General features: G+C 39.9%; 2 protein-coding genes across 2 annotated transcripts; one reads left to right on the forward strand and one right to left on the reverse strand.

Annotated features, from left to right (window-relative positions):
* The first annotated feature begins 449 nt into the window (after window positions 1–449).
* LOC308099158 (lymphocyte antigen 75-like) lies at window positions 450–5,057 on the forward strand. Its single transcript, XM_080447779.1, has 6 exons — window positions 450–552; window positions 858–1,033; window positions 2,819–3,026; window positions 3,162–3,500; window positions 4,248–4,345; window positions 4,741–5,057. Exons 1-6 carry the CDS (start codon window positions 513–515, stop codon window positions 4,864–4,866), a joined length of 987 nt encoding a protein of 328 aa, XP_080303905.1. The 5' UTR covers window positions 450–512; the 3' UTR covers window positions 4,867–5,057.
* A 13,982-nt stretch (window positions 5,058–19,039) lies between these two features.
* On the reverse strand, window positions 19,040–19,951 carry LOC308098630 (mitochondrial carrier homolog 2-like; the record flags this gene model as incomplete). Its single annotated transcript, XM_080447041.1, has 1 exon — window positions 19,040–19,951. The coding sequence occupies one exon, from the start codon at window positions 19,949–19,951 to the stop codon at window positions 19,040–19,042; it is 912 nt and encodes a 303-aa protein (XP_080303167.1).
* Between the last annotated feature and the right edge of the window lie 3,444 nt (window positions 19,952–23,395).

A 23,395-nucleotide genomic window follows, 5' to 3' on the forward strand; every position in this document is an offset into this window, starting at 1 on the left:
CCTTAAGTAGAAGCCTCAAGGCATCATTGTAGGCCACTATAAGCCTCTTCTACCTTTCTTGTATGTGCACCACAAGTAAGCTGTAGTACATGGGAGTGAAAAATGCTTTTAATATAGTGCACACTTGACAGGACCTGAACAAATACTGAACCTGCAAAACAACATTTTAGCCTGATAAAGTTTGCGGCACTGTCTACTCTAGACTGTAGCTATCTTTATCATCATTGAGATCATCGATGCAAACCACTCTGTTTTTCTTGTTTGCTAGGTTTTAATCCATATTTCCTTTTGTATCTCTTTAATGTAAAGCACTTTGAAGCTGCATGTTTTGTATGGAAGGTGCAGTAGGCAAATTGTTACCAGAATAAATGGCACACAGTAGGCTTAGAAACCTCCTAGTCAAATTATTTTGTGGGATCAGACAGATATATAATCAAATGGTCCTGACTTAACAACAGCTATTATAATTCTGTGCACTGTCTGCATTCACATAGAGCCAGAATCTGAGAACCATGAGGCCAACAGCTTTGCTGGCCTTCGTGACTATAACAGGTAAGTGCTGTTAATAGTCTTCTATATGGACCAATTTATGGATCACAGAATGATTTTATGGTAAATACCCCTTTTTTTTTACGTTTCCTGAATTATTTTAAAAGTATTTTAAAAATATTCTAAAAACAATTCGATCCAAAGCAAAACGTTTTTTTTCCACATTTCTAAAAAGAACATTTTTCAAAAGAATTTCAGAAAATGTAAAAAGAAACCATGCTCAACTAAACTTTACCTCAATGAAGTCAATGCACATTTCTAAACTTGTAGACAATAACGTAAATATTCTATTGTATTCTGTTCTATAGGGCTGTGTACCCTCTCCTTATGTCACACTCGTAAGTACCACATTGTATATGACCAAATGAACTGGACTGATGCTCAGCAGTACTGCAGGGACAAGTTCACAGACCTGGCTACTATAGGCAGCTTGGAGGACGTCAAGACACTAAATGATACGGTGGACTTACACAGCCTGGGCCAGGTAAATATTTCCACTTGTCTCTTACCTTTTCTGAATCATGGTAATTTTTCCCTGATTATTTTGGAGGAATTTCAACTGAGTCATAATGTCCTGAAGTTGTTTTATGTCTTTTTCTCCAGTTTATTCTGTACCGGTGGTTCTCAAACGGTTTCATGTCAAGGACATCCTAATTAACATGTATGTGACCGCGGAACCCCATCTGACAAATTATAATTTTTTTGCCAGGGACCCATTACAAGATTTGTGTAAAATGTTAAAATGTTTCAAAAATTATTTCAAGATTGTTAGAAAATATCAGATCTACAAGCTCACCTCGCGTTGCATCATGACACGTTGTGAGATTTTAAATCGGGTATTTTCAAATAACCGATGTATATGGGGTTAAAGTGGTTCAACTGATCTTTTGCTGATGATGACCCCCTAGAACTTCCTCAATTACCCCTGAGGTCCAGACCCGATATTGAGAACCACTGGTCTATAGGCCTACTGTCTGAATGTGTCTGTCTCATTGCACTAATGTCCGGTATGTCCATGTATTTTGTTGGTATAGTCCTGCACCAAGCAAAACCCTTGCATGTGGAGTTGTCACTGAGGCATGATATCAAAAACCACTAGAGGGTGGCAAAACAGTTACCGCTTAAACCTTATTTCCAAAATAGCAAAAATAGACGATCTACAAGCTCACAACATGTCATATCTTGATGCGTTGTGAGCTTGTAGATCTGCTATTTTGCTATTTGTAAATCAATAAAAAAAGAAATCAAGAATGACAATCAGTTTGAAAGTGGTTGATGAATGTATGGTTGCAGACAAGAAAAAATGTGTCAAACCAAAACCTATGTCGATGGAGGGGCGTGGATTGAGATGCACTCAGCTTCATTTGCAAAAAGAAAATTTGGAGTTGGAGAAAATATGCATAAAAGGGACCTCCAATGACGACCCTGTTCTCCACACCACAAAGACTGTCTGTGTGGTGTGGAGAACAGGGTCGTCATTTGAGACAGACAGTAAGCTACTGTTAAAAACATGGATCACGTTTCAACAACAAACACATGAACATGTGCATGCTTAAATCATTTGAGTAATCATAGCTATAAAGGTGACCACTACACAGCATGGGGTTGTGCAGGACATAGACACAAGGTTATACAATACTTGGACCACTGTGTTTATTCCCCTTGTCCTACAGGTCTGAAATGACCGGCCTTCACTAAACCTCCCGAAATAAAGCAGCTTAATTGAATTCTAAACCCCAAATCTATTTTGCATGAATCATCATTATTAGTTTTGTGTCACCTAAAGACTGCATTCAATCAGTGGACACCACTCGTTTTTATGACAGACCTGTCATAATTACCTTCTTTACTATGGTAGCGGTTTATTATTAATGTTATTATTGTTAGGTACAGCGTAGGTGCAAGCATATTTAGCGAGAGATAGTATTTGTACAGCCTAGGAAATTATCAGAAATGTGGGGAAAAAATAGTTTTGAAGGCGCCCGAAATAATAGTAAAAAGCAGTATTGGGCATGCTACTTACTTAGTAATTGGTTATGGTTACTAGGTACTGTTACTAACTGAGTTACTGTATTATAAAATTAATTATTTAGCAGGGAAAGTAACTTTTGCAATGCTTCTTTCTTCCATAGTCATGTACACATTTCAGTGTTGATGTGACACAGTGAAGGAAAAGACAACTCTCAACTTATTCAACTCTCAAATTATTATACCATACAGACTACCTTTATAAGATCCTTTAATGATCTTTAGTGTCATTTCTTTTAAGTTATTCTGGATAGGCTTGTATGATGACATCAACAGCTGGAGATGGTCACTGGCAGATGAACAGAAACAGAAGTTCAGGAACTGGGCTCCTGATGAACCAGACAACCTCAGGGGTGCTGGAGAGAATTGTGCATTCATGAATTCTGCTGGATATTGGAAAGATCTCGTCTGTACAGAACGTCACTGTGCAATCTGCTTCGACGACACAGGTGAGATGTGTTTGTCACGAATATCACTACTGAGTTGTTAATGCCTCACTGTCACTATTTCCTACTCTCACTAAACATCACCATTCAGATCAGTTTGCTAACACAGGTACACACATGTTTCATTCCACATTTCAGAGCCGATAGAGAAATATATCTTCATTAACAAAAGTCTGACATGGGACAAGGCTCAGACACACTGCAGGGAGAGATACACAGACCTGGCCAGTGTGAGGAACCAGACCGAGAATGAGAAGATACACCAGATGATCTCCTGGGGGTGCTGGATAGGCCTGTACCGAGACTCCTGGAAGTGGTCCGATGGGAGTAACAACACATTCAGGGACTGGAATACAGGGGAACCAAATAATAACGATAACAATAAGGAGAACTGTGTCTCCTTGTTGTTTGGCTCAGGGTTCAAATGGCAAGACTGGAATTGTACCGTGACACGTGCATTTATCTGCCACAGCAATGGTAAGAGATGACCCATGGTTGCATTGGTTAGATTCTAAGTGTTGCTTTTACAGTAGCTGTTCCTAAAATCTGGGAGTGAGTTCACAGTGGATTCCCATGCCAAATGTCAATGTCAAACTTTTTTTTTACCGTAGACCAATAAGGTATAAAAAAAACTGCATTTCTTCATTTCCATAAATCAAAAATCCTATGGCATAGGGTTTTCGGTTTTCTTATTTATTAGTTTACACTTTTCTGAATATTAATATTATATTATCATTAAAATCTTAGTCTTGTGCCAATTATTTAGGGGCCCACTTGCAATACCCTCACGGCCCACCAGTGGGCCGTGAGGGTATATATTATAATATATTATATAATATATATATAATATTATATTATATTATCATTAAAATCTTAGTCTCCCACCAGTGGGCCCAGGCACGCAGGTTGAGAACCACTGATTTCAAGACAAGCCTCGTACTCAGAAGCTGTTTCTTGATCCCATAGACTGGAGGGACAAGTGCTCTGCAAATGGTTAATTCATTGTCAGGGCAACCAGGATTTTACTCTACAATCACATAGCCTGGAGGTACCAAAGACTTGAATATAAAAAATATGTAAAAAAAAACAAACAAACTATAACACATTTCAAAAAGATTAAAAGAAGTAAGTAGTACCATGACACAGAGTGAAGTGAGTGGTCTTGCTGGCTAGCGAGCCCAGAATATAATAAAACTGACACCTAATGTTTCTTTCTTTTCAAAGTCTCTGTGAAGAAACAAGTGGTGAGAATAAAAGTGATTAAAAAAAGCTGCTCCCTGGATTTGAACAGCCCTGCAGTGAAGGAGGCCATTTTGGAAAAGGTACCAGTAATGCCTATCTATTGAATTCATTTATTTATTTGTTTGTTTGTTTGTTTGTTTTTTTGTTTGTTTGGTTGTTTGTTTATGTATGTTATTATGTATCCATTTATTTATATATTTATGAATTGTGCTTTTGTGTATAATTGTACCACTGCCTCCCTTGCCACCCATTAGTCCGTAAGGGAGTTCTAAATGGATGCTTACAGGTCAGTAACGCTGAGAGTGCACAAATTTGAGGTTCCATTTTGTACACTCTGAGAGATTATGGGGGACCTCGAAATTGTAACGTTTCAGAACCAGGGGACAGACAGACCAAGAGATGACCAGATACTGCTCTGTAATAATAATAATTATTATTGTGATTTGTATCTGTCATTGTGGTTTGTATCTCTCAGGTCAAACAGAGGCTGAAGGACGAGGGGGGAACAGCAGACATCAAACTGAAGTGGGTGGAGCAGTCTGATGGGAAGGTCTTCCACAAAGGATGCAAGAAGACGGAGAAGAAGAAATGCGAGACATAGATGGAGCTTTAAGGGCCCACCCATCTGACCACTTAACATGGCATGCCGATAAGCTTTTGAGATTTTCAAGTGCACGGGCCCTCGTCCAGACAAGGTCAGGATGGGAACCACTGGGAGTCTGTCCAGGAACAGAAAGGTTCTAATCCCTGTGTGTTTATAGCTTCATGTTCTGTCCAACAGTGACCCCTACAGGAAGATGCACATCTATGAATTAATTCACTTAATTCATTCTGGATACCAGCATCAGCTGAATCTCTTAAAAGTAAATATACTTCTGACTTTGATTCTGATTGTATTGTTACTATTACCTCTTCATTACTTTGCATTGGTAGGCCATTTCATTATCATTATCACTACTAATATTAGGAAATGTCTAAAATGTGTGTCCTTTCATTCAATATTATCAATTAAGAATTGTCTCTCTGCTTTTTTATTATTGAATTGCGGTTGAATATTGACTATGACTATACCTATTAGGATTTGTGTGATTAAGCGTTCTCTGTTTATTTTCTTGTATGTGTTTATTTCCTTGTACTCTGTATGTGGTTCCTCTAGTCAGTGGTTCTCAAAGATGTATATGTCAAGGAACACATACGTATGTATTTGGCCACGGACCCCCATCTGAAAATATTTCGTGCCAGGGCATACAAGATTTGTGTTGCATTCCAAATGATTCAATTTTCTTTCAAGATTAATTATTTTTTTAAGTGGTTAAAAACAGATTTTTATGCTGATCTGTTTCTTAGATATTTCATATTGGTGTGATGATTTATACAAATTCTTATTGTAACGCTTTGAGATTTACACAAATGTAAAGTGTATTGTAAATAAAATCTATCATTATTATTATTTTTATATTAACTAATCGTAGAGAGGACCCTCTAGAACCCTGTCAAGGACCCCTGGGTGTCCCCGGAGCCCACTTTGAGAACCACTGCTCTAAGTGACTTGTAATGTCCCGGTGTTGTGGTCAAATGTAATCACAGTTTAACTCAAAATGCATTGCATTTTTCCATGATTTAATAAAGGGTTTTTAGCTTGTAAATCTGAGTGCCTCGTATCTCTTCCAGATTGACAACCACCACCGTTTCTATTATTCTTAAAGTAGGCTACTTTCCCTGTCATTGTCATCATTACCACGTTTTTTGACCCAGCACAGCCCTCCCAATTTGTTCTTCAAAACACTGTCTTGGCTGTCATAATTTGTGTTATTGCCCAATTCAGGTGTGAAATATAGTTTTGAATCTTTTAAAGCTGCTCGCCTTTCACACAGCGTGTCTATGGCTTAGCCGGATGCTGCAATCAACACAATGTTGGTTGTGTTTGCATTTTTGGAAGCTGGCCGTGGAAGATGAACTCTGTCGCTCCCACCGTTTGGTCAGGGCACCTGTTTGGCATGCAGGGAGCAGAACTGGGAAGGGTAGCGTTCTCCTGCACATGTGTTACACCCTCCCAGTGAAATTCCTCAATGTCAGGTGTGAAGGAAGGAAAAACAGACTCTATAAAATGTTTATAACAAATCCCACCCCAGAGAACCAAACCAAATAGCTACAAACAATACAGAAACAGATTTAACCTCCTCCTCAGAGCGGTAAAGAAAAAGCATGACAGTGACAACAAATGGACAACAAATGGACAACAAATTCAAGGTATTTATCCTCCAATAATATCAAGGAAACCTGGACAATTGTAAACCAGTTACTCCACCGAAAGAATGCAAGATCTAAATTCCCATCTCATTTCTAGGACGGAGGGAAAACCATCACCGATTCTCATGAAATAGCTTGCAAGTTTAACAATGTTTTTTTGTAAATGTTGGTGCGTCTCTTAGTAGGAAAATCGTAAGCGGAGCGGTACTAGGCATCATTGAAAAACTGAAATAAACAGCTCTGGACATGATGAAATCCTAAAGGAGTAATAGCCATTCATTGACCCACTAACTTTTATATCTTCGATCTCACTGGCAACTGGTGTTGTATCAATTGACCTAAAAGTAACAAAAGTCATCCCTATTTTCAAATCTGATGATCCAAACTACTTCACAAATTATCGCCCAATTTCAATATTACTGTAATTAAAGTAAATAAAGATTCTGGAAAAACGTTCTACTGTCTACTGTCTACAAATGAATGCTCCATCATATAAACTCTAACAATATACTTTATAACCATCAATATGGCTCCACTGCATTAGATAATGAGGAATATGCTTTGGGAATTTTCCTAGATCTTTAACTGTAGGCATACGATACAGTTAATTACAATATACTAGTATGAAAATTGTCCAGATATGGTTTTCAAGGTACTGCTTTCAACTGGTTAAAAAACTACATCACTACATTGTCCAGCAATATCACCATGTGGAGTGGCACAAGGTTCGATTCTTGGTCCGTTTTTATTTTTAATTTATATAAATAGTCCTCCTGCGGCATCAAGTACACTACAATGTTTTCAATCCTGGTCGCTGACGACACAAATGTCATCCTTTCCCACAAACATTTCAAAACCCTCATCAATGAAGCAAACCTTGGTCTACTTACACCCTCCAAATAGTTCCAACTAAAAAGAACCCGTCATTAAATATTTAAAAAAAAATGTTTATAATAGAAAGGTATAACAAATACAACTCTGAGGAAGCAAAGCTCCTTATTGAGGGAAATTAAATTAGTAGAGTTGCCCCCCCCCCCCCCCATTTTTGGGAACAATGGTTGACGAGAAATACTGTTGGAAAGTACACATTGACCAGGTATCAAAGAAAGTCTCTAAATCAGTGGGAATCAGCCAATTTCTAAATAGAGCCTGTTTAATAACCTTATACTAACCTTACCTATTGTAAAATTGTGTGGGCCAATACCTTTTATCCTTCTTACCTCCATAAATGATATACTACAAAAAAAGTTTGTCAGAATAGCTGCAAATTCTAACTCTAGGGATCCGTCTTCATTTCTATTTTCAACCCTCAATATACTAACTATCTTCAATATAAATATCCTCCAAACTCCATGTATTTTCACCTACGAGACGAAATATCAGAGTACCCATCTCCCAGACCATTTCCAACAGTACTTCCAGTCTTATTCCAGCCAGGCAGGCACACTATCTACATGTCCCATTATGTAACACCACCAGGGAGCAGTTCTCCATCAAATACAAAGGTATCTCCATGTGGAATGCCCATTTCCACCTTATATACTTACACAAGAAGATTCATTAGAAAAAGTGCTCCTCGGAGCACAGGTCTCCGCCAGGGCAGGTAGGTTATTGTGGGCCAGCAATGTTGATGGAATATGAAGAATCGGACAGATCCGTCTTGATCACTTGACTATAGTGTACATTTGCGTGATTTTTGGACAAAATCTGTTGAAGTAATTAAAAAAAAATGTGTTTAGCAAAAAGCGGCCTCCTGTTGGTGCTATCATAGGGCAATGTCAAAATTTTGGCATTTGTTCCTCAATGTAGTGCGAATGGGCGTGCAAAGTTTCACCGCAATCGGACGCTGCGTTCATGATTTGAGGCATTTTGTTCAAAACGGGCCACTCCTGCAAACTTTATATGTAAACTTTAGCCAATCAGGATGGAATATGAAAAATCAAACAGATCCGTCTTGATCACATGACTATAGAGATCATGTGTACCGATTTGCGTGATATTGGATAAAATCTGAAGGAGTAATGTAAACATAAATTTTTTACATAAGTCTGCCTCCTGGTGACGCTATAAAAGGCAGATGTGAAAAATGCAGGCCTCTAGGGAGTGCGCATACAAAGTTTTACACAGATCGGTGCAGGTAAAAACACTAATCGGCCTGTTATAGCGCCACCATGAGGCCAATTTTAGCAGGATGGAATGTTCGGGTCTCCGACCAATTTTTATGGGTCGCGAGTAATATATCCCCTTTTGTTGGTTTCCTACATAAAAATAAATATATATGTGTGTATATTTCAAAAGATTTTTAAAAGTTTAAACAACTAGTTCTGCTCTGGCATCCAGGGAGTGTGTGCGCACAATTTCGCCCGGCAGTGCCGGAGATTAGCTGGTCACAGACAGACACACGGACACACACGGACGGACGGACGGACAGGGTGCAAAACGAAGTCTCTGCCATGCTGGCGAAGACAATAACTAAATTGAACGTAATATTGGAACGTTATGGGTATTCAAAAACTGACGAGTAGTAGCATTATGACTTTGTTTTGTCTAATTTGTTTGTCTTTTCTGCTCAGTACGTTCTTTATGTTGTTGTTATCTTATTGTCTCCGCCAGGCCGAAAGGCCGAAAGGCATGGCGAGAGAGTATGTTTTACCCCCTGTCCGTCCGTTTGTGTGTCCTTGTGTCCGTGTGTCCGTGTGTCCGTCCGTCCATCTGTCTGTGAACAGCTAATCTCAGGCACTGTTGGCCCGGTCGCTGCGAAACTGTGCACACACACTCCCTGGATGCCAATTCAGAACCTCTGACCCAAATTTTTCACATAGGCCTGTTATAGCGCCACCAGGAGGCCGATTTGTGCAAAACCCATTTACTCCTACAGATTTTATCCAAACGTCATGCAAATCGTCACACAGTATCTCTATAGTCATGTGATCAACATGGATCTTTCCGATTTTCCATATTCCATCCTCATTGGCTAAGGTTGGCTTCCAAAATTTGCAGAATTGGTCCGTTTTGAACAAAATGCCTCAAATCATGAACGCAGCTTGCGCTTATGTGCAATTTCACACGCACATTCCCACTAGGCCGAGGAAGAAATGCCACCCTTTTCACATTGGCCTGTTATAGCGCCACCAGCAGGTATAATTTAGCAAAACACATTTTTGGAACAAAATGCCTCAAATCATGAATGCAAGGTCCGATTGTCGTGAAAGGCCCAAGAAGAAATGGTCCCCTTTTCACATTGGCCTATTATAGCGCCACCAGGAGGCCACAATAACCTAATGTAACCTGGCGGAGACCTGTGCTCCAAGGAGCACTTTTTCTAGTTTTCTTATACTTTCGTGTTTATACATTTTGTTTTTAAATACTAATACATTCTAATTGTATTTAATGTAACAGTGAGGTTCTCTTATAAGCCCCTAGGGTTTCTTACTGCACAACAATATTCTGCCATCTTTCCTAAATAAGTAGTATACTATGTATCTGTATATGCTTCATGTTGTGCAAATCAAATACATCAAATCAAATGAAGAAGTGGTGGGTGACTCTGGGGAGTGTCTAGACCAGTGTTTCTCAACCTTTTTTGTGCCAGTGCCCCTTTCCAATATCCAGTTCCCTCGCGGCCCACATCCAATTTAAATTTAAGCTTTATTGTTTGTGTGTGTTGTGTTGCTCAGTATCATAGTCAGTATCATGTCAGTATCATAGTCAGTATCATGTCACATGATACTGACATGCCGCCCCAACATACAACATACGGTAGGGCCCTGAGTTCTTACAATTACAACATGCTAGACGAGTAAAATAGCAAAGAAAAACATGGGTACAGTAAAAGGAACCGTTACAGTCGACAGGTGTGGGAGGTCATTTGTTTGTCGGTTAGATATGGCTGTCATAAAATGTATTCCTGTCAAACCATTATCAGTATTATGTATCTTCCAGAGTAGTAAAAACCTTCTACTCTAAAGCTCTCAACGGGTTAGGGCAAACCTAGCCTCGATCTCCAGGCTTTTATTTAGGGCAACCTACATCACAGACTCCCTCTTTTAAGCCCTTTAGATCAGTGGTTCCCAAACTTTTTAGCTCGAAACCCAAAAGAGAAATGAGACCGGGACCGGGACCCAAACTAGTGAAAATAGCAGATCTACAAGCTCAAAACGTGAGTTGTCGCTTCACGCCGCATTGCGAGTTGTGGACCTGATATTTTCACTACTTATTAAACGTTATCTTTTTTTATGGAAATTATGATTTTTCATTTTATTTATGAAATACTTTTGAAAACGTTGAAAGTTTTTAATTTATGAAAAGTTGTGGTTTTTTTTGTTTAAACTTTTAAAATATTCTGTAGCACCATTTCCAACAATTTTTAGTCTAGACGCACAGCCTTTTTCTTTTCAGTTCAAGGAAGCGCAACTTGGAACAATCTACCCACTAACATAAGAGAGTGTCCATCCTTTGCATCTGTTAAGGTCCAACTAAAAGGTTGGATCATGGACAATCAAACATGTGAACATTTTTAAATAGGCTTAAATGTAGTTTTTTTTCCCTCTGGTATTTTAGGTAAAAACAAGGCCTTTTTTTACTGTTGCTTTTTCACTTCTGTTGTACCCTTTTAGTAATGTTTATAAGTGCTCTTTTTGTAACGTTGCTTGTTTTCTGTATGGGGACTATGGATGGAAATGAGCATTCTAGCTAAATGCGGCGTATTTACATTGCAGTGTATGTGTGGTGTTCATTAATATGCGTCTCTCCCAAATAAACGTATAAATAAATAATAATAGTGAACAGCAGTATTGGGCATGTTAGTTAGTAATTAGTTATAGTTACTAGGTACTGCTATATGCTTACTAACTGAGTTACTGTATTATAACATGTATTTACTAAAGTAACTTTTGCTATATATACAGTACAGTGTTGATGTGGCACAGTGATAGAAAAGACAATTCAACGTATTCAACTCTAAAATTATTATACCATACCAACTACTTTTATAAGATCCTTTAATGATCTTTAGTGTTATTTATTTTAAGGCAGCCTGGATAGGCTTGTATGATGACATCAACAGCTGGAGATGGTCACTGGCAGATCAACAGGAACAGAAGTTCAGGAAATGGGCTCCTGATGAACCAAACAACTCTGGCAGTGGAGAGTGTTGTACAAGCATGTATTCTGATGGTACATGGGATGATGAAGTCTGTGCAGAACGTTTCTGTGCAATCTGCTTCGACCATACAGGTGAGATGTGTTTGTCACTGAATATCAGTTCTGAGTTGTTAATATCTCACTGTCACTATTTCCCACTCTCACACAACCTCACCACTCAGATCAGTTAGCTAACACAGGTGCACATGTTTCAACATTTCACTATCACTAACATGCCAGTTAACATTGCACAAAGACATAGTCTGTATTGGACAGATAAATGGCCACCAAATCACATAAATTCACTTATTTATCTACCTTTTAGGCATAGGCTATAGAGTGTTTGCAGACTATGCCACCAGACCAGAGCGTACCATGTTCTGGCCAGCATTCTGTACAGAAACTGACTGTAGTATATTTTCAGAGCCGATAGAGACATATATCTTCATTAACGAGAGTCTGACATGGGACGAGGCTCAGACACACTGCAGAGAGAGATACACAGACCTGGCCAGTGTGAGGAACCAGACTGAGAATGAGAAGGTACGGAAAATTATCCCCTCCTCCTGGATGTGCTGGATAGGCCTGTACCGAGATTCCTGGAAGTGGTCTGATGGGAGCAGCTACACATTCAGGGACTGGAGTAGGCCTACAAGGGAACCAAATGGCAATATTAAGGAGAACTGTGTCTCCTTGGTGTTTGGCTCAGGGTCCAAATGGGAAGACTGGAATTGTACCGTGACACGTGCATTTATCTGCCACAGCAATGGTATGACCCATGGTTGCATTTGTTAGATTGATAGTGCTGCGTTTACAGTAGTTGTTCCTGGACAAAGTCCCAGAAGTCTCCGTGAAGAAACTGGTGAGAATAAAAGTGACCAGAAGAAACTCCTCCCTGGATCTGAACAACCCTGCAGTGAAGGAGGCCATTTTGGAGCAGGTACAAGTAATGCCTATCTATTGAAACATAAGTCAAACTGTATCATTAATTAATTAAGTGTGTGTGTGTGTGTGTGTGTGTGTGTGTGTGTGTGTGTGTGTGTGTGTGTGTGTGTGTGTGTGTGTGTGTGTGTGTGTGTGTGCGTGCGTGCGTGCGTGCGTGCGTGCGTGCGTGCGTGCGTGCGTGCGTGCGTGCGTGCGTGCGTGTGTGTGTGCGTGCGTGCGTGCGTGCGTGTGTGTGCGAGAGAGAGTGTGTGTGCGAGAGAGAGTGTCTGTGTGTGTGTGTGTGTGTGTGTGTGTGTGTGTGTGTGTGTGTGTGTGTGTGTGTGTGTGTGTGTGTGTGTGTGTGTGTGTGTGTGTGTGTGTGTGTGCGTGCGTGCGTGTGTACAGGTCTGGTAACTCTGAGAGTCTACTTCGAAATGCTAACGTTTCAGAACCACAGGGACAGACCCAGAGATGACCAGATACTGCTCAGGAGTAGGGTGGCCAACCACCTGAAATTCAAATAAGGGACACCCCACACCCTGCCAGACATCCCTTATTTCTAAGATAGATAAAATATAAAATCTCACTGTATATATAGCATGTCAAGTTTTTGTTTAACGACTTAAACCTCAGCATCCGTATGTCCAGTTTACTGAGTCTAAAGCGTTTATGGTTAACACAACACATTATACTATAAGAACTGTTTGAACTTGTAAGATGTGTGTCATTCATTGACAGTGGTGTAAAGTAACTAAGTGCATTTACTCAAGTACTGTAGGCCTACTTAAGTACAATTTTGAGGTGTTTTTACTTGTGGAGTATTTCCAATTTTCAAAACTTTTACTTCTACTCCACTATGTCTCAGAGGCAAATATTATACTTTTGCTCCACTACAATTATGTAGTGGAGCAACTTTAGTTACTAGTTACTTTGCAGATTTGGATTATTATTACAACACATCCAGCCCTATATATATTTCGGCCATTTGGACGCATTGTGAGCTGCTATTTTCAAAACATTTTTATATATTTTTTTTGCATTTGAAAACTTGAGAAATAGGACCTTCTGCATAATAAGTACTTTTACTTTTGGTACTTTAAGTACATTTTGATATATATCTAATACTTTTGTACTTTTACTCAAATAAATGTTGAATTCCGGACTTTTACTTGTATTTCCACATTACAGTATTGATACTTTTACTTAAGTAAGAAATGTGAGTACTTTTCCCACCACTGTTCATTGATTGATTCCCCAAGTGTAAGGAACAAAATGTGTCCCTTATCAGGTCAATAAGGGACACGTGTTTTACTTTCCAAATAAGGGACGATTCCTTATTTCAAGGAATGGTTGGCAACCCTAATGGTGGCTTGTATCTGTCAGTTCAAACAGAGCCTGAAGGACGAGGGGGGAACAGCAGACATCAAACTGAAGTGGGTGGTGCAGTCTGATGGGAAGGTCTTCCACAAAGAAGACAAGAAGAAGAGAAAGAAGAAAAGAGAGAGGAAGCCTGTTCTCACAAAGATGGAGCTTTAAAGGGGGGCGGGGGGGTTCCAATGGTTAGTGGAGTGATTCCCAACCTGTGGGCCGGGGTCCACTGGTGGGCCACGAGGGTATTGCAAGTGGGCCCCCAAATAATTGGCACAACACTAAGATTTTTATAACAATAATAATTATATTAATTAATAACACTGTGTTTGCACAAGGTATGCTTCAAGGGGTAATTGACGGCGAGCCGGTCATTTCTCAACAATGACCGGCTCGCTGTCAATTATCCCGCTTATTACACAGCTACTTAATAAAGAAACTAACACAGCTGAATTGAGTGATTGACCAATAAGAATCAAGCATTCAACCAAACCGTGTAATAATGTTAATTAAAAACTTGTCTCTCAGCTTTGATATTATTTTGAATTGCAGTTGAATATTGACTATGATCCCATGATGTTTATGAGGGTTTGTGTGTATCCAATGGTTAGTGGAGTGATTCCCAACCTGTGGGCCGGGGTCCACTGGTGGGCCACGAGGGTATTGCAAGTGGGCCCCCAAATAATTGGCACAACACTAAGATTTTTATAACAATAATAATTATATTAATTAATAACAATGTGTTTGCACAAGGTATGCTTCAAGGGGTAATTGACGGCGAGCCGGTCATTTCTCAACAATGACCGGCTCGCTGTCAATTATCCCGCTTATTACACAGCTACTTAATAAAGAAACTAACACAGCTGAATTGAGTGATTGACCAATAAGAATCAAGCATTCAACCAAACCGTGTAATAATGTTAATTAAAAACTTGTCTCTCAGCTTTGATATTATTTTGAATTGCAGTTGAATATTGACTATGATCCCATGATGTTTATGAGGGTTTGTGTGTATGAGGGTTCTTGTATGTGTTTATTTCCATGTACTCAATGTGGTTCTAAAACATTTACATGTCAAGGAACCCAGTATTTGGCCTCGATCCCCCACCTGAAAATATTTTGTGCCAGGGACCACCATACAAGATTTGCATTGTATTCCAAATGTTGCAAGTTATTTTTCCTCGATTTTCTTTGAAAATACTTAATCTACAAGTGAGCTCGTATGTATAAGGTTAAAGTGGTTAAAGGGATTTTAATGCTACTGTATAACTAATCTGGCTGAGGACCCCCTGGAACCCCCTTAAGGATCCATGGAGGTCCCCGGACCCCATTTTGAGAACCACTGCTCAGTGACTCAATGTCCCGTTGTCAAAATGCATTGTATGTATCCATTCATCCATATTTAATAAAGGGTTTTTAGCTTGTAAATCAGAGTGCCTCGTATCTCTTCCAGATTGACAACCACCACCGTGGACTTCTGATGTGTTTCTATTATTCTTAAAATGTTTTCCCTATCATTGAACAGCATCTCATCATCATTACCACGTTTTTTGACCGAGCACAGCCCTCCCAATTTTGTTCTTCTAAACACTGTCTTGCCTGTCATGATTTGTAAGTGTTATTGCCCAGTTCAGTAGTATATAGCAGTGTTTGTCAACCTTTTTGGTGCCAAGGCACACCTGGCATAGCCAAAAGATCTCAGGGCACACCTAGATGTACGGTGTGCATATATATATATATATATATATATATATATATATATATATATATATATATATATATACATATATATATATATATATATATATATATGGCAGGCTACAAAATTATTGCTGCTACAAAATATTTACTCTCATGTACACAAGTACACATGTAATAAAGAAACATTACAAAATGTCTTTGGCCTACAAATATATAAACTTGGGTCAGTGCACTGCTGACTGGAGGAGTCTGATTTCACCTTACCAGAGTACTAAACCCAATATATAAAAATCACACCCAGTGTGAAGTGAGCGGTGCTATTTATGAGCGAAGTTTTAAGTTAATGTCATCATGTGTCTCGCTAGCCAATCACAGCACGTCCTGCAAAGATAAGTATTCATACCCTTTTCTATGACACTTGTATATTTGCAACGCTTGGTGCTCAAAAACAACAGTGGTCATCACAGTGATGGAAGCTCACTTAATTTTGTATTTTATTTTTTTAAGTGAGTGGTGCTATTTATGAGTTATTCATTTCATCATGCGTCTCGCTAGCCAATCACAGTACGTCACAGCCAATCAGCCAATCACAGTACAGCTATAGACACATTTTCGCGACTACACCGCTCAAAAACACAACATCCAAACATTTATGACAGCACTCACTCAACAAATAACTTTAAAAAGAAAAAAAAGGAAAGAGACAGTGTCTTTGTTTGAAACTTCAGTCCTTTTTTAGAAAAATACTAATAATAAAAAGATTTGTAAAAATAAAACAAAAAATTAGGCCACAAATCAACTGTCTTAGTGTGAAACTTGAGCTTGTTTTGCTGAACACAGAGTTTGTATCCTGGCTGACACAAGCACACACAGAGCTCCCAGTTGACCACTACAGACGGATACCAAAACACTCGCCCCAAAACACAGTCGCCCACCTGGTGTTCCTAAACGTAACCTCAGTAAACTATGTCTAAACCTAACCTTGTTCCTAAACGTAACATCAGTAAAACTATGCCTAAACCTAAACTTATTTCTAACCTTATCCTCATAGTCAGGGGATATTAGCAGAATATTTTCCAATCTTGGAATAAATTCCTTACCAAAAAAAATCTTCGCCAATGTGTTTGTAAAGGTGTCTAGTAACACATCTCACAAAGACTGAAATGCAGTCCCCCTAGGAGAATTTTTGACAGCTCCTTAAAGCTGGGGTACCCACCATAACCTTGGTTAAAAAGAAATCCAAAAAAAACATCAAAATTTAATTCTGTTTTAAGTAGCATGTGAGGGGTCAAACTAGGGTGTTTTTATGATTCTGAATCCATTGCAAGCATTTGTTTTGCACCAAAACCACTCCTTGGGCTAAAAACGGCCATAGCCATCCTTTTCCAGGTATACTTTTTGTGTAAAAAGCCCATTGAGATTGGGACGTTTTTAGCCCAAGGAGTGGTTTTGGTGCAAAACAAATGCTTGCAATGGATTCAAAATCATAAAAACACCCTAGTTTGACACCTCACATGCTACTTAAAACAGAATTAAATTTAGATTTTTGTTTTGATTTTTTTTAACCAAGGTTATGGTGGATACCCCAACTTTAAGGAGCTGTCAAAAATTATCCTAGGGGGACTGCATTTCAGTCTTTGTGAGATGTGTTACTAGACACCTTTACAAACACATTGGTGAAGATTTTTTTTGGTAAGGAATTTATTCCAAGATTATTTTAATATCCCCTGACTATCAGTAAAACAAATACAAGAACCGCTGGTCCGCGAAAACAAATGGGGGTAGCGTGCTTTGGGGCGAGACTTTCGGTTACCCCAGTCAGCCAACGTTGCCACGCCGTGGAGTAATTAAACACCACAAATTACACGAATTACGCTCACACTAACACCCTGGAGCGATTTAGAAGCACTTTATAAGAAATCTAACACTTATGTGGTGTTTTATTGTTGGACATTCATCATGGCAGGTTATAACATGGGCTTTTGGGACAGGACAGCCCCTCTTCGCCGGTACGACGTTCAGGTCCGCCGTATCGGCCCGTTCCGACCCACATTCACCCCTGAGTACCTGCCAGGCGAGTACAGTGATGGCCCCATGAAGACAAAGCTACACATTTGCATTTATATATGCGAGGGTCGATTCACTGGATGTGTGTCCGCGACGCGAACAGCCTTTTTGCATGTAGTTGAAGCGCAAGGGGGCGTGTGGGGAGAGAGTCAGCGCACTGAAGTCAAGGCACAGACTACTGTGTTGTTGACAGACAACGGATGCACGCTTATGAGAAACAACACAAATAAAACCTGGCAAAACAGTTGCGTGCATTAGCGCAAGATGAGGGTAAAGGAAACATTCAGTCTAAATGTCCAGTAATTCGCACGCGAAAAGGAAACATTAATGTCCAGTTTGCTAATCCACAACTACTGTGCCAGATAATCACCAAGAGAGTTAAAAAAGAAAAAACGTTTCAGTCATTCAGTCCGACTTCACTGTAGCCTATAGTAGCCTTTTCATAAATTATATTTGTATTAGGCTGTCCTGAGAGTTTATAAGATTTAGAGAAATGTAAAGTTTCAAATACAAAAGTATTGGTAGTAGGCTAGTTGCTGGACATTTAGAATGTTTCATTTATCCTCATCTTGCGCTAATGCACGCAACTGTTTTGCCAGGTTGTATTTGTGTTGTTTCTCATAAGCGTGCATCCGTTGTCCGTCAACAACACAGTAGTCTGTGCCTTGACTTCAGTGCACTGACTCTCTCCCCACCCGCCTCCTTGCGCTTCAACTACATGCAAAAAGGCCGTTCGCATCCTAGCAACGTGAAGTTCACAGCCAGAGTAGCTAAATCTGGCTTTAAAAAATTATGAATTTCTATTTTCTAGCGAATATCTTAGTTACCATGAGATTGACCTCACAGTTGTTTCTCTGTGTTTGTTTGGGAAAAGTTGACGTCTAACACACAGCCTGGTTGGACTGTCTCTGTCAGGAGGGAGTGGCTCTGCCTGGTAGCAGGGAACTACTTTCTTGTAGAAGGTGTTCTTGTAGTGAATTATTAAGAACTGTTTTAATTGGGACATGTCTGTGATTTTCATGTTGCCATATCCATTTTAGAAAATAATAAGCCATGTGAAGTCTCAGTTTACCTCTATTTTAAAATGGCTGAGAGGGTTGGAGACACTCGGCTAGCGCCTACTGTACCTACGTCTCTCAGCCATTATAAAATACAAGGTATACTGCGACCCCTAGTGGCTTATTGCTTTAGCCTGTATGCTCGAGTCATCATCAAATGAAGAGTTCAATGTGAAATATTTCAGACAAATTTTCGGATTGTTTGTCACTCTCCCAATGTGTAAGGACTTTTTATTATCATAATCAATCGCTTTCATGGATACATCATAGATGACTCTTGACTGGCAGAAACATGCAATTCTCCACTGAGTACATAAACCTTCCTGCTCGAAGAGTGCGGAAAAATAGCATGCTTCCTCTGCTCATGTTACCCTCTTTGCTTAAATGGCTCCAGCAATGTACCCAGGTGGGATATACAGGGGCACGGGGAGGCCGGCCTCCAGCCAGGCCGCAGTTGTTGACAGCCATAAGATTTGACACCAACACAAATGGATATGTGAGCACACTGACAACCGACTGAGAGAACATCCTGAGAACATCTTTACTGAAGGAGGTATCATTTGTATCTTTGTCGGCGTCAATGGCATACCTGTTGACGAGGTGCGTCAGCAGGTTACAGATCCACAGAAACAGCACCCCGCCGACGAGGCGGGGAGTCAAACCCGCAAAGAAGCCCAGGATGCCTGCTTCCCTGTAGACTGTTACGATGGAACCAGAAACGCCGGTGTATTTTGTCTCTCTTCCGATAAACTGGACCATGCATCGCACAGTGATCAGATGGAAGGGGTGTGTGGCTATGATGGCACAGGACTCAGCGATGGTTTCTTTGATTGTCTCGTTGACAGCGTGTGGCACACTGCCCTCCTCAGCATCCCCAAGCACATTAAATCTGTCTCCTTTCTGGCATTCCTGACGAACTCTGCCGTGTACGATGGTTCTGAGGGCGCCGCTGCACAGATTTGGTGCCAGTCCGTTAAACAGGCCTGCTTTACCATCAATCTTGGCAATGTGTTTTGCGTAAGCAAAAGCTCCCGGTAGCTTGTAGACTTGGTTGCTGCGAAGGGTAGGGCGTAGAGGCTCATATCCAACCTGTAACAGGACTTTGATGTACATGGCAGGGTGGGAGAGAATGGTCATCGAGGACTCCATGAGGACTCGGCCCCACATGTTCTCCATCATGAAGAACAACACAGGACGAATGTTCTAAGATAAAATATGGACCAATGGGACAGCAATCAGGATGTCAGGTCAGAACTAACCACTTGAACCCTAATTTATTGACCGGAATCCCCCAGGGGTCTATACTAGGCCCGCTCTCTTTTTTTCTTTCACTTTAAAACCAAAACTCTTTGCGGAAAATAGCCTTTCAAGTTTGCAATGCGTCACTATTTTTGCAGAATGTTCCCCACCAGAATAGTTCGGAATATAGGGTTCATGTAAGTGGTAAATGCTCTGTTGAATCTGTGAACCAAAAGAATGCAGTCCAGGGATTCAGCTTAGGCTGTTGCTATGTCTGTGATGTCAAAGACTGCACTGTGTGTGTGAGGTATCCTCCACTGAGAAGGCAATCTGTGGCAGAATTATGAAAAAGTTTCCCCGTTCCCTTTATGCACTTAGACATTAGTTAGACGTGATGTAGATATCCATATTTGGGCACGGCAGCAGTGGAGGACGATATCCAAAATAATGTATATTTTTATTATTTTATTATTTTATAAAATAATGCATAAAATAATAAAATGTATAGATGCTATATATATATATATATATATATATATATATATATATATATATATATATATATATATATATATTATAAAGAATACATCACATGGATGCACCTGGGATGTATCATCAGTGTTGTAGCCTGGGGTCATAGGGTGTTTCGGGTCTCGCAACATACACCCTCGCCCAGGTGACCCAGCCGGGGTTGATCAAAATATATGGACAAAGCTAATCAGAGAGAGAAGCTGTGTTGCCAGAATTTGCTAGAGGAATGAGCAACCAGGTCTATGAAAACAAGGCCAAAAGAAGCGACTATAATAGGCCACATGAGCACTTCAAACCTATATATGTCGGCCATTAAACAATGTGCATATTTATATATGTTGGCTATTTGAAAATAGCCGATCTACAAGCTCACAACCGTTCTACCATTATGTACAAGCAAGCTTTACCGAAAAACAAGCCCAATGTGGCTTATAATAAGCAGACCTGGCAACACTGCAGACAGGGAGAGAGGAGAGCGTAAAATTGCATTGGGGATAATGGGTAGCGCAGTCTTCTCTTAAAGGCAATGGCATCTGGCACGGTGATTGGTTTTATTATTGTAACGCCCAAACCACACCTATGCATAATGTAACGGGTAGTGCAGGTGTTTTGCGGGTAAGGCAGGTGTCCCATAAAAGCAACTTTTGCACAGGAACACCCCTTGTGCAGTCCTAAATCCCAAATTAGTGGGTTTAGCCAGTCTGCCCCTTCATAGGGCCCCTTAAGTATTTAGTACAAGGAGAAATATAGATGTGATTTGAAAAAAAAAAAACGCATGTACGATGGTTCTGAGGGCACCGCTGCACAGATTTGGTGCCAGTCCGTTAAACAGGCCTGCTTGCGGCCACTGAATGAAGATAACCAAAATGAGCCGTTAATGTGGCCTTCTGAAGATTTCCTCTACCTCTCTTCTCTCTACCTAAAGAAACATCAAGTAAACAGAGATTAAAGCCAAAACAAATCTTACAAATATCCCTTCACTCAACGAGTTTTTAATAACTAGTTTCAAGTTCAGTGTGAGGAAGTGACAACAAAAAAAACAACTCAAGTGCTGTATGAGGCCAAGTGCTGTATGAGGCAAAAAACAAAAACAAAAAAAAAAACACTTGAATATCCGTATTCTGGGGGAACATTAGCCAAAAATAGCAGATCTACAAGCTCACAACGTGATATGTTGTGAGCTTGTGAATAAGCATTTTTTTTCTTCTTCGTTAACCAGCTGTGCTCATCAGACTGCACACCAGCTGCTCATTCCTGATTGCAGCTGCAGCCCCGCCCAACACCCCAATAAAAGCTGCTTGCTTCAATGCTGGGGTGGCACACACAGCCAGACCATGCAGCATCAGTGAATCATTTATAAGGCCTGGAGATAGCTGGTAGTACTGTTCGACTCGATTGATTTTTTGTTCCGTTTTTTGTGGTTTTCAGTTAGGGAGGGTGGCTAGGACGACGGTCGGTCCTATGTTGGACTGGCGTAGCTTCTCTCCTTTATTTTGAGTTTGGCTGGCATCTCCAGGCACTTTTGTTATATCTCTTTCTTGATTGACCCCTAAGTTTAATCCTACTTTAAATGAAGAAACGTGTCATTCTGTCTGTCCTCATCCCCTTATTTCCACAGGGGGTTGACCAACCAAACTTAACTTAAAGTGCATGGCATAATGAAGAGACTGACAAGACCAATTTTTCACTTTTCCCAAATTAAATATTTTATTAGCATGTCTTTGTATACTCTCACTCAAGATTGCTGTGGAGCAGTGCCAGGGTTAATTCATTGGCAGGTGCTTCCAGTTGTGTAATTGTGCTGCATGCTGGACCTGTGTGGTCAATAACGAAAGTGCACAGAACCTTTCTTCTGTCTGAGTCAGCATCATGGCATTTACCGATATCCCCTTCCTTGCTGTCTCAGCTCCTTTTTAGCTCATTCATAGAAAAATGTTACCTCACACACTTTAATTGGCGGTACAGGTAAACTTGGTTTGCTGGCTTGCTGATACCAAAAAAGTCCATGTTGCAAAGCATGTAAAGGATCCTCTTTGGTAATGTGTGTCACTGAAACATCAGAGGGTTTATTAAAGGGGTAGTTGCCCCTTAATGACAGCAGTTTCAGGGACACATGCAAAATGTCCAATTTGATACGAAAATGTAATATACATGATCATGATTTTTAAATCATTTAACTACTTATTACACACACTGTAGTTAGCAGAGCAGTGTGTGGGACATGCCAAAATGTTATTACATATTATCAACATAATCATAATCAACAATACTATACATAATAATACATATTTAAAGGGATATTTCACTTTTTGTTTTTTATTGTAATTTTATCGTCTACTCAGGCTTTTGGGAGCACCCCAGACAGTTTAGATATTCAATTTATCAGACATGCCCCCTTCCTATACAAACCCATTGTAACTTCAAACTCCATTTTAACCGTGTTAGATTCATCGGAAACACCCGTGGTTTGGTGACTGATATTGTCCTTCTAATACGTGAGGAGACCGTGTGTTTTCAATTACTTTTTTCTTTTTTTAATATATATTTTTAGAAGTTATAATGGGTTAGTATAGGAAGGGGGCGTGTCTGATAACATTAATATCAAATATCTAAATACTGAATCAAGCAACTTAAAAACTGTCTTGGGGGCTCACAAAAGCCTGAGTAGACGATAAAATGACCCAATTAAAATATCCCTTTAAGGCAGTAGCGCCAACTGTCTTGAAAGATTACCTAGGAGGTGGAGGAAATTAATGGACTGAATGAGATGAGAAGCATGCCACAGTTTATTTCTGGTCAAATAAACCCACAAACACACAAGGTATTAAGATATAATTTAGAACATTTGAC

The sequence above is a fragment of the Gymnoscopelus braueri genome (assembly GCF_963280865.1).
Source record: "Gymnoscopelus braueri genome assembly, chromosome: 13".
Lineage (NCBI taxonomy): Eukaryota > Metazoa > Chordata > Actinopteri > Myctophiformes > Myctophidae > Gymnoscopelus > Gymnoscopelus braueri.